Consider the following 12,630-nt stretch of genomic DNA (forward strand, 5'->3'; position numbering starts at 1 on the left):
CAAGTGACCTTTTTACCTCTTCTTGGCATATGGCTGAGAGGAGTGTTTGTCCTAAACATTTGACCCTCCGATGGTCTCTCGTTGGTCTGTTCATTTATAATCCCGGTTCAGGGGAAGTTCAAAAGGGGTGTTCCTCCTACACACCCCACCACCTCTAACAAGATGTTACCGAAACCTCCCTAACAGAAAACACATTTCCTTGTGTTGTTAAATAGTTAGTCACTGACTTCAACCTATATACCTCTGCAATTTGTCTTTTATGTAAAAGTTACCTACTGCAGTTAGGTCAAAGTCAGTTCCCATGTAATTCGCTGATTTCTGCAGAGTCATTCTAACTAGGCTGGATAGTTTTTTGAGTCATTTGTTATTGTAAGTGACATATTTTGAATGGCTGGAATTTGTGACCAATAGCGATCAGAGTTGAAGATGACAATCACTGATAAAATCTGGTACAAGCACAGCCGTCTGTCCTTCTGTAGAAAACCACTGGACATGTAGAAACATGGAGCGATGTGGCAGATCATAAAAAAAAAAAAAATCTGCAGTTTTGTTCTCTGTTCTTAAATAACTCACTTTATACTGTCTCAGGAGTTAACAAACTTTATTAGCACAGGTTTAACACAACAGGGTCATCGACAGCAGCAGAATGTGAAAAGTATCTCCAACCACCGAGAGTCAGTGATATTGAGATTCATGCAAGAAATGATATATGAACAAATTCTCTCTATTTTTGGCCGTGTCTATGATTTGGTGTAATTTGGCTCAAACTTATTGATTTCTGGAATTTACCAATGTTTTCTTTTCGTTTTTTTTTTTGCGTTTGAGAATTTTACAAATGGTCTAGAGCACTTTCACCAAGAGAAAAAAAAAAAAACAGCCTCTCGTTTTCACCGTCCACAAAGTGTTGCCCAACAAAAGCAAACTAAAGTTTTAAATTTGGGGAACATAAAATGATTGGATTATTAAATTTGTGGGCTAAAGAAGCACTACTATAGTTTCTCCACTTATCCCAATTACTGTAATTTCACTTACTGTGTGTCCCTATGCTAACCAGTGCTTGATTGTAACTAAGTACATTTACTCAAGTACTGTACTTAAGTACAAATTTGAGGTACTTTTACTCTGAGTATTTTGAGTTCATGTTACTTTCTGCCTCTGCACCACTACAAAAAATATTGTACATTTTACTCTACTACAGTTATCTGATCATTTTAGTAACTTTACAAATTAAGACTTTTGCACACAAACTAAATGGAAATCTACAAGTGCATCTGAAACGATTACCCTACCCTGGCAACTATTTTGATAATTGTTTGTCATTTTTTATGCAAAAAACATTTCATATTTCCAGCTTCTCAAATATGAGGGCTTGCTGCTTTTCCTTTGAATTAGTTTAATTATTTTTATTTATTAAATTTATTAAAATGCTTCTGTATGAGTACTGTTACTTTTAGTACTAAAGGGCCAGTGTGTAAAATGGTTTGAAAACAGTGACATCAGTGGTCAAATTCTAGATTGCAGGGCTCACTCGCTCACCCCTCCCGTCAGGTAAATGACGGTGGCCTTGTAGGGACAAAAAGCCTTGCGCACAACTTTTTCAGGAGTAGGTCTATCTAGCGACGAGGTGAATGTTTATTTAGAAATCTAAACCATGTTACGATATTGTAATGAATCCCTCACGAGCAGGAGACCAGAGGAGCGTTCGGGAAAAAGGCCAGTTTATTTGAGCACTCCAAAAACCCCGGTAACACTCCAGGGGGTAAAAGACTCCGTCCCAAACTCTGACTCTTCTAGCGTAACAGACACACTTCATAACTTTACACACATACTCGTTTACCATACCGAGTTTTACAATGTGGTATTAGTACTAAGTAAAGGATCTGAATACTTCCTCCACCACTGCTGCTGACACAGCATTTACAGCATCATAAATATTTTAAGTGCTACAGTACAGCTTGAAGATTAAGTAGTAAAGTAGTAGTAGTTTGTAAAACACCACACTGGTGCTGATAGTTGGTAGACATCTCACATTGGGGCCCAGTCAAGCCAAAATATCATGATTTAAAAATTGTGATAGAAAGCAGTTCATTTCAATGGAACTACCATCATCAGTGGATTTTGTCAACAAAATATGTCCTAATGTTTTATGAAGATTTAAACTTTGGTGAATTTTGACCATAGACTGTACATAAAGAGAGACAGTGCATCTCTGCTGTACCCCCACTGTACAAAAATGAAGCCAAAATATCCCGGATACGGCCGCTGCCATCTTGCACTGCTGATGTGATTTGGAGCCAGAGTCTAAGCAGTAGCAATCTCTGTGGTGCAGAGTTACCACCCAAACATCTGTAGAACCCAATCAAGAATGGTAAATGGGCTACACTTGTATAGCGCCTTTCTAGTCCTCTGACCACTCAAAGCGCTTTTACACTTCATGTCACATTCACCCACTCACACACTGGTGGAACCGAACAGCCATCGGGAGTAATTTGGGGTTCAGTATCTTGTCCAAGGACACTTCGACATGCAGACTGAAGGTGCTAGGGATTGAACCGCCAATCTTCCAATTAGTGGACAACCTGCTCCGCCTCTGAACCACAGCCGGCCTTATGAGTAGCACCATAGCTAGCAAGCACACCAACTGTCACACAGAGCTGTCAATCATGATATCAATCCCCTTTTTATTGCATCAAATAATAATTAGAACCACACATCAAAAAAAGGAAGACTTAAACAAACATCAGCGTGGTAAGAACAGACATGTACTTGAGTTTTTAGATTGGCTCATTCCCATCCACTAACATGGAGGGGGCGGAGTTTGTGACCTATATTGTAGCCAGCCACTGGGGGTGACTCAGATGTTTTGGCTTCACTTTTGAGGGACTGTCATATTGTCCATCTTTTTTATACAGTCTATGATTCTAACGTGTGAATTTGTACCTTTGACCAAACTGTCTTGACAGGTTGACCTCTCGGCTATCATATTAGCCGTGTTGCATATCTCGTTTCATATTATTTCCCCTTTGTGGTATAAACTGCTCCACGTGAGATGTGGAATGGTTTGCAGACAGTTGTGAGACAAAAGTAAATGGTATAAATATAATATGTTATCTTGGATTAACTGTGCTAATGTGTTGTCCAGTAAGAACAGCAAGTGTCACTGAGGAGCCAGCACCATTTATTTAGAGCAGAGGAAGGACATTTGCAGTGGCACTTTCTAGTCTGATGGAGCATTTACCCAAAAGCAATTTTTCTTCATACTGGCCGAGTAACATTTCAGTAGGAAAATGTGCTTGAACCACAAGTGCAATCATGACATGTCTTTTTGGATAACTGCCATTTATTAAACAACAGGAACAAATGTAAGGTTATGCAGATAATAGAAATAGTAAAACACTGCACTGCTTTCTGTTCCCTGTGTCAAACATGTATAAGACCATTAGAAACCAGCCCTTAAAGAAACAGACCAACAGTACGACGGTGACACTGGAGGTCTGTTAAGGTCTCTGATAAGGCACAGAGCGATAACACTGGATAAGGATTCAGTCTGTTACGATAAACCAGTTAACCTCTCACTCACTTCCCACAGCTTCTTTGCCAGAGCATCATCTCGTCCCTTGGCTCCCACCTGTTGCAGTGCACAGTTAGAGAAGTAGCGTCCGCTGAAGGACTCAATGCCCTCCTGCAGGGCACAGTGCAGGGTGGTCTGAGACCCCCCCTCAGGATCCAGGAAGAAGAGCTTGGCCAAGGGCATCAGGAGAAGCTGCTGCCACAGGCTCAGACTGCGACACAGTTCTGTGTAGATGACTCCTGGAAGAGGAGATGATACAAACGTATAAGGTTTGGCTTCATGGCTACTGTCAAACACAGCTTGGCTTGCAGGTAATTTGTTCTTTCAGTTGCAAGATGTACACTCAGATACTGTTCTGACATTAATATGATCTAGTGGCAGCCATACTTAAGCAACAACAAGTGTGAACAACAATGACTATGACTAGAAAATGTAGTTCGCTTCCTGATTTAAAGACTAAAAGCAAACTGTACACTCTGTACAGTGAGACAATTAAATGATTTTTTGAAGATCTGTTGATGCCACTGTGAGAAGCTGCCACTGTGTTAATAATGACTGGCATATCAACATCAGATATCACCAGATGCTTTCAGTTGAGGATAGTGAGTTGCGAAGTCAAAATGCAAAGAAAAAAGCAAATATTGCTTTTGCAATATTACCTGTGTCCCACCTGCATAAGGCAAAATGCCAAACAAGGGTGAATCTGGGGTTGGTTTTTACTCTCTTTTTCAGTGTTTACAAACAGTGATTTACAATCCCCAGTAGTATATCTTTAATTAAGGCTTCAACTGAATTAAAATCCATCACTGATTCAGCCTGTTAACAAGAAAAAATGACTTTTTTTTTTCCAACTACTGCTGTTTTTCAGCAGTGACATGCTTCCTCTCGTGCAACAGGTGACAATATCATACTAGTACTGTGTCTCCTGCATATGTCATGTCTAAATGAAGCTATAATGGCACATTTACATACATTTACAACAGAAGGCCATCATTGTAATAAATAGGTGAAGCCAGTAATGCAATCTATTCCATATCTGAAAACAGCTTCAGAAAATAAGTGCTCTTCACTTTCACTAACATTCTCTGACGATTTAAACTATATGGTCTGATTGAAAGATGTCAACATTCTGTCATTTCTTGTTAGCATTAAAATAGCTAATAGCCTTGTGGACTTGTGTGCAGTGGTGAGGGGCACAACAGACTTGAAACTGTAAAACAGAAGAGACAAGTGCAAATGAAAATGCTTCCCAGCTTGGTTTTAACTTCTAAAATAACTGCCAGAGGATCTGTTACCTCAGCCAACATTCCTTTATAAAATGTGCAGAAGGCACTGACCTGGGTGGAGGCTGTAACAGGTGACACCGGTACCCTCCAGCCTGTTGGCCAGCTCCCTGGTGAACAGCACATTACACAGCTTGCTGTTGCAGTAGGCTTGAAAGTTGTCCCAGGTGGACTGACCAGATACTAAGTCCTTCCTGGAAGCCAACAGAGGGAAGTCAAGGCTGCCAAAGCAGTGCAGCAGTGCGGCCACGGTGAGCACGCGACTGGGACCACACTGCTGCAGGCGCTCCAGGAGAAGGTTGGTGAGCAGGAAGTGACCCAGGTGGTTAACCCCAAACGCCATGCCAAATCCATCCTCAGTACGTCCTGGACCCATCACACCTGAACCAGAGGGGTTCAATCAGTCTGTGTGATTCAATTTTACAGCACTGTTGTGATAAAGACAAATGTAACTGATTTTGTTTCCTTTACCTGTGCATTTTTATCTTGTTTTTATGTTGAAATAATAATGTACCAAGGAGGGATAATCCACAGCATTTTACCATCCTCACCTGCGTTGTTGATGAGGATGTCCAGTCTGGGTTCAGACTTCAGGAAAATTTCAGCAAAGCTGCGAACAGACTTGAAACTCGCGAGATCCAACTGCATGAACACCACCTGATTGTTCCCACTCTCCTGAAGGACATATATGCTGTCTCAGTCTGGCTGTAATACACACATCTAACAGAACTGAACATTACTGATGAAAACGTATATATATATATATATATATATATATATATATATATATATATATATATATATAGATATAGATATAGATATAGATATATATATAGCTTGGACCAATATATATATATATATATAAAAATTGGTCCACGCTTTTGTTACCTCAAGGCTGGATTACTGTAACTCCCTATTATCAGGTAGCTCTAGTAAGTCCTTAAAAACTCTCCAGCTAATTCAGAATGCAGCAGCACGTGTACTAACAGGAACTTAGAAACAAGATCATATTTCTCCTGTTTTAGCTTCTCTGCACTGGCTCCCTGTAAAATCCAGAATTGAATTTAAATCCTACTCCTAACTTATAAAGCTCTAAATGGTCAGACTCCGTCATATCTTAGAGAGCTCATAGTGCCCATTTAAGACTAGACTTAAGACTTTCCTCTTTGATAAAGCTTATAGTTAGGGCTGGCTCAGGCTTGGCTTGTACCAGCCCCTAGTTAGACTGACTTAGGCTTAGTCTGCCGGGGGACCTCCTATAATACACCAAGCACCTTCTCTCCTTCTCTCTCTCTCCCTTGCTGACACTCATGTCCTGTTACTGCATCTCGCTAACTTGGCTGTACTGCATGTCACTAACTCGGCTTCTTCTCTGGAGCCTTTGTGCTCCACTGTCTCACAGGTTAACTCAAATCGCAGCAGTGCCTGGATGGTGTGACACATGTAGTTGTGCTGCTGCCGTGGTCCTGCCAGATGCCTCCTGCTGCTGCTGTTATCATTAGTCATACTTCTACTGTTATTATACACATATGATTATTGTCACATATACTATCAGATATTAATATATGCTTTCAACATATTGTACCACAATAGCTGTAATTATTATTATAATATTATTACTTTAATTAATGTTGTTGTAAGCTATTATAATTACCATCTGTCCTACATTCTCTCTGTCTCTCTCTCTCTCTCTCTCTCTCTCTCTCTCTCTCTCTCTCTCTCTGTCTCATTGTGTCATACGGATTACTGTTAATTTATTATGTTGATCTGTTCTGTACGACATCTATTGCACGTCTGTCGTCCTGGAAGAGGGATCCCTCCTCAGTTGCTCTTCCTGAGGTTTCTACTATTTTTTTCCCTGTTAAAGGGGGTTTTTTGCAGAGTTTATCCTTATCCACTGCGAGGATCCTAAGGAGAGAGGGATGTCGTATGCTGTAAAGCCCTGTGAGACAAATTGTGATTTGTGATATTGGGCTTTAGAAATAAAATTGATTGATTGATTGATTGACTGATATAGAAAACAATGTTTCCCGCAGGCTGGGTGGTCTTGACAGTGTTAAGTCTCTTGAAGGCTCAGGTCATTTCACGGGCAGTTACTGTGTTTAAATTGATTAGAAAAAAACACCTGCACATCGTAATTATCACAACATCTCCCTTCCACATTATTACAGATGTGCAAGGGCTATGGGCAAGTCCAACTGTAGGTTAGGTACAAAGGTGCTGGTTCTGGGATGCAGTCTCAACAAAAAAAATGTATGTAACTGTATAAATACTACAATCAGGTGCCAGTTTATTAGGGATGCTGAGCTAATGCAGTCTAATAAAACTATTAATTTCGACTTCATGATGTTTCTACTGTTCACCTCATGTTGAGACTATTTTAGAGATGCTGATTCAACTGTTTGATCATTTTGAAAGCTGCAGTTTGTGAACTGTATTGAATAATAATGAGAGGTTATCATTTACATCATTGGTAGAGTAGGCTGAATAGAGTCCACACTTTGGAGTTTATCTGGATTAAATACTATTTAGTAACAATTTTTAGATACATAAATATTACTAACAAGTGACATCTGAATTGGAATTCTTAGTGCTCTTCATGAATGACAGAACAGCGGCCTCCAATGTCTACTTTTCAGCAATCTATAGTTATCAGAGTACTTACTCTACGGATGTCATATGCAGCTGACTCAGCTTTGTCCTTGTTGCGGCAGGCTAGGATCACCCTGGCTCCTCTCTTTGCCAGTTCCAGAGCCGTGGCCTTGCCGATGCCAGTGTTGCTTCCTGTGCAGGAAAACCATACATCAACCTCAACATAACACCGGCTATGTTTACATGCACACTAATTTTCCACTATCATTCAGAAAATCTGAAATTGATGCAGGTCATGTTAAGAACATATGTTTTTTGGATGTTCCAAATTAGGCCTTCTTCTAAACGTGGCAAATTTACAATTAAGACATTTGGGACATGTTGATACTACTGTATTTAGGTTTTAATATAGGGCTCGGCAATGTAACCACTATGTGAGATATATGGATATATTTCCAAGCAAGATATAGATTTAAACAACACTGTTTATCGATATAGGGTCAAGTAGCATTACGTAACGCCGGTCAGTGTGCATCTCTCCTCTGACACACTCTCTGTACAGCTCCGCCCCACTCACTCACTCACTCACTCACTCACAAGTTCTTCAGCCACAATAAAAGAGATATAGAACTGCTACTCTGTTTAACCTGTCTGTTCATTAGTCTACAGTATGACATCAGTCCAGATATTGCACGTGCTACACTAGCACTGTGAGTTGAGTGAAATAACCACAGTAGCACATGTGCAATCCAGCGCTGTGCTGCATGTGTGGGAAACAGAGCTGCTTGATTGTGTCAGGTGAACGTTTGTTTGCTAGTTAGTGTGTGAGGTGGATCATAGAACATCATCGTCCTTGGCAGTTGTAGTCTGTTGTGTGACACTGAGACAGTGCCTGCAGGCGACAAATCTGTTTAAAAAAACAACCCAGGCGTTTCAAACACAAGATGTGCATAACACGGACAAAGTGTCTCTCGCTCCTTCTCTCCCTCAGTCTCTCTGTTTATGCTCTGTGCATAAATAAGATTAATAGCCTAAATAAATAAAAATATTTAAATCACAAAGATTTTTAATTGTTTTAAATTCCAATGGATTTAGGCCTACTTTTATACTAGTGATATACTTTTGTGGTCTGTGCTGTAAAACTTTAAACCTCTGTGGCTCCAATGGTATGTTCAAAACGTTAACGTACAGCCCTGCTATTTAATTTATATCATTTTTCATTTAAATGTTGTGCAGCTGTCTATTTTCAAAAAGGGTAATGAAATCCCTGTCTTTGCATTTTATTTTGATCACAGTCTGGGTTTATAAAAGTGCTGGAGACATCTAAAATTTGACTTTGACTTGCAACTAAAAACATGTAGCCGAGATATTTTTTGTGTATCGCCAGTCTGCCTGTAAATACCAAGATGTGAATTTTTGTCCATATCACCCAGCCCTAGTTTAACAGCATTATTTGGACATGTACACAGCACATTCCAAACATGCGTCTTAAATGGTTTTTATTGGCCGCAGTTTGTGACACGGGCCTCTTGTCTGTAACAGCCGGCTGTGTGCATTGTCATGAATATGTTGTGCACAAACCAACTCCCCAGCAGTTCGCGAAGCTGGTCTAGACGTGCATGCCCAAAAGTAAAGCCCACATTTCTGGTCAGAAGGAGAAACACACCTACTTTAAAACATTATGAAAGGGTGAGATATCGACAGTTTTTAGGGTATTTGTTAATATCCCAATGCCGACATTTTTTTAAGAAGGTGGCTGAAGGAATGAAAGAGGGATGCTTTGCTCAGATGGTCAAACAAGTCAACACAACTGGTAGGAAACTTTGAAAAAATCCTATTAATGCAAAGACGCAAAATGACAAGCAGCTCCAGCCATTCCACTTTTTTACATTTTGACGTGATAAAAGGTGTTGTATAGAAGTCTGTTTCCCAGTTGATATGTGTTTCCCCCTACCTAACCCATATCCAAACCCTTGGCCCTAACCCTAACCATGGGCACTTTGCATTACTGGGAGGCAAACACTATTTGACAGGGCAACACATTTCATCACGACAACTGCATGTTGGGGCGCGTTACTTGGAGTACACAGGACTGCATGTAACCAGGATTATTAGTGGAATATTAGCCATGTAAAATATGGTCTTCTTCAGAACAAGGGCGAAATCCGTAATATTTTGTGCATGTAAACGTACTCACTGACAGCAAGGAGCTGTGCTGAACTCCTAACTCCTAACTGGCATTCCAAAGCCTGGTATTTCATGTTGCCTGCAAAATTACAGCTTGTAAACCAGAAGATTAGAGCCTTAGTATAAACACATCATTACTCCTTTCATGCACTTGGCATTGAGATGAAATAACTAGTATTTCCTTTCAATACAAATTCAGTAAAATAAACATTGTTCTATGGCACCCAACACACTGTATTGTGATGGAAGACAGAATTAAACTTAATGATTTAAACTTGAATGGTTACATTAATTCTTCATTTCACAGGTGCATTTCACTTAAAAATAAGACAGGTCATGTTTTTGTTAACTTAGAATGAGCCAAGTATATCTACAAAGAGAGCGGAAGGCCGACATGTTTCTAAAGTAGTAGCACAGACAAACAAACACTGGCTCTAGATAGGACCATGCATGTTTTTGTGTTTTCGCATCGGCCACCGTAGTTAGCAGCTCCTCCCTCCTCCTCCTTAGCAGTGTCACTTTTTTTTTTACATGGGTCACTGGGTCCATTTGTTTTGGAGAGGAAAAGACCTCTGCAGATAATTCTGCTCCCAGTAAAAACCAACTGAATGTATGGATCTTAAATTATTAGTGGAAAAGGATGAGCAGACATTAGCAGGTGCTGGGCTAGCCACCCATCTCTGATGAGCCTAACAGTGTCACAGAAACACTGATTTATAACTAAAACTGTGTTATTCAGTATTTTTTTTTACCAGTTTAAATGATCTGGTCTGTTTATTTTAGAAGATGAAAAGACCTCTGTGGATAATTCAGCTCCCAGTAAAAACCCTCTAAAGGTCTGGATAAAAAAAAAGATGAGTACAAATTAGCAGGTGCTTGTCAAAGACAGGCCAAACAGCATTAAAAAACACCAATATCTACTGTGAAATTACTTAAAGCGATAGTTGGTAATCCTGTTCAGAAACACTGAAATGGTCCTTCCATCCTGAGAGTAGTCAATACATAATGTGTTCAGAAAAAGGAATGAAAAAAATCGGTGCGCGTGGAAAGAACCAATCAGATGCCTTCATGTCTCGTCCTGCCCGAGCCCCCCTCTGTCCCTCCCTTCCTCCTCCCTGCATGCACTCATCACATGTCACTGTTGCCGGAAATATTCAGCACACTCCTCAGCAGAAATACCAAGTTAGCAGGAGAATAAGCTTGCTGAACAATGGCAGAGAAAATGCAGCCAAAAGTGCCCCTTCCAGCATTACTTGTAACGGCTTGCCCCGCTAAACAGGCTAAGAAAAGAAAGTTGGAGGCAGAAAAGGCTGCAATGAAAAAGGCTTTGGATAAAGCGAGAGGACAAACCATAGTCAACATTGGTGCAGCTTTTGAAGGGTGGAGACAACTGAGGGAGCGGAAGGGCCTGAAAAGTGATGCAGAGGTTGCTGTCAGGTAATTATTTGTTTGCTTCGGGGGGATTTGTTATTTTACTCGGCTCTCCTCTGCCCTGCTGACTCCTACTGCAGGATGCACATTCAAGCTTGCGGTGCCGTGGCTTTGGATGGAGCACTGACGGGAGGGGGAGGAGGGGATGGAGCTTAGAGGAGGTGCCGCTTTCAAATCTTGCTAGCTCTCCAACATTACCAACTATAGCTTTAATAATTCAGCTCCTAATAAAAACCTTCTGAACAATGTACACTGAAGGAATTCTAAACAGGGGCAGTTTTAGCTGGTTGCAGTCTGCAATCCTCACCACTAGATGCCACTAAATCAGTATTAATTTCATCGACAAAAACTAATACAAAAATTTTCATCATCCTTTTTTCCATGACGAAAATGAGATGATGACGAGCTAAAAGTAGATCTTGATAACAAAAACTAAGATCAACTCTATGTTTCATTTTCATTGATAAGACAAGACGTGACAAAAATGTCCATGGTGGACTATTGGACATTAAAAGGCTGAGAACAGCCATGCTTGTAATCATCTTCAAATGCTGTATGAGCGACATGCTCGCAAACTCCAGTAAATAGTCTGCACCAGGATGTTTCACTAACAAACAAAAACACTCACACAGGAGCAGCGTCAGTTGTTGGTGCGAGATGTGACCTGCAATTCAGCAGTAAATAATCAGCCATGTGTGTCTGACTGCGGATGGTAGAGCTGTTGAATGGATCTGTGGAGCTTGATAGTTGCAGCGGTGGCTGTTAGCAGCTAACATTAGCTCCACTTGGTGGCCATTCAACAGCAGCAAAGCTAGTGGAGAGACGGAAGTAGTTGCTGTGTAGGAAATTCAAATTTCAAACAAACCCAAGATTGTTGTCGGAGCCTCTGTTTCAGAGGTTTTCGGAGAGATGGCTGCGTCCTCGACTGGAAGAAAAGGGACGGTGGTGAGGCACAACTGCTCCGTGAATGAATCAGAGAAAAAGTTTGATTGGGGAGACAGTGATGGGAGTATGTAGGTAGGAAGTGAAGGAGAACGCGGAGGATCCTCAGGGCAAAGATGGAAAAAAGTAAGGAGCAATCGGGGGGAAAAGAGAAAGGAAAGGAGTAATTCGGAAGGATCTGGTAGGCAGAATCAGGAAAATATAAAATGCATTGTAAGATTCAGTGACCAGTCGGGAATGAGCAGGGTTAATCCGTTAAAGTTAACCAAAATGCTAAATAGCGATATTGGTAATATTGATTTTGCTAAGGTACTTCTTGATGGTAACCTTTTAATTGGATGCAACAAGGAGGAGCAGGCAAGTAAGGCTCTCAAACTTAAAGAGATTGGGGGGATTAAAGTGGTCAGCACGAGCAGAGTAGGAGGGACAGGTAGGGCCAGGGGACGTAGAGGTGTCATTTCTGGTGTACCCCTTAACATAGGCGTGGAGGAGATTAAAAATAACTTGAAAGGGGGCATGATATTAAATGTTCAGAGGCTGAGGTCTAATGTGAACGGGACCAAAAAAGACACGGAAACTGTAATGATTGAGTTTGAAGGGGATGTTATTCCAAAGCGAGTGCTG

The 12,630-nt window shown here is 40.7% G+C and overlaps 1 protein-coding gene across 3 annotated transcripts in view; it reads right to left on the bottom strand.

Moving 5' to 3' along the window:
- Nucleotides 1–12,630, bottom strand: part of LOC125888303 (dehydrogenase/reductase SDR family member 13-like) — a 39,147-nt gene that overhangs the window by 18,063 nt on the left and 8,454 nt on the right. For 2 of the 3 annotated variants that reach the window (XM_049575568.1, XM_049575567.1), the window contains exons 2-5: nt 7,520–7,638; nt 5,406–5,529; nt 4,909–5,235; nt 3,581–3,810 (exon numbers count right to left, since the gene is read on the bottom strand). In XM_049575568.1, the coding sequence (XP_049431525.1) occupies nt 3,581–3,810; nt 4,909–5,235; nt 5,406–5,529; nt 7,520–7,638 (800 nt within the window). Of the gene's footprint in view, nt 1–861; nt 3,811–4,908; nt 5,236–5,405; nt 5,530–7,519; nt 7,639–12,630 lie in introns of those variants that run through there. The other variant, XM_049575566.1, reaches the window with a different exon arrangement.

The sequence above is a fragment of the Epinephelus fuscoguttatus genome, linkage group LG5 (genome assembly GCF_011397635.1).
Source record: "Epinephelus fuscoguttatus linkage group LG5, E.fuscoguttatus.final_Chr_v1".
Taxonomy (NCBI): domain Eukaryota; kingdom Metazoa; phylum Chordata; class Actinopteri; order Perciformes; family Serranidae; genus Epinephelus; species Epinephelus fuscoguttatus.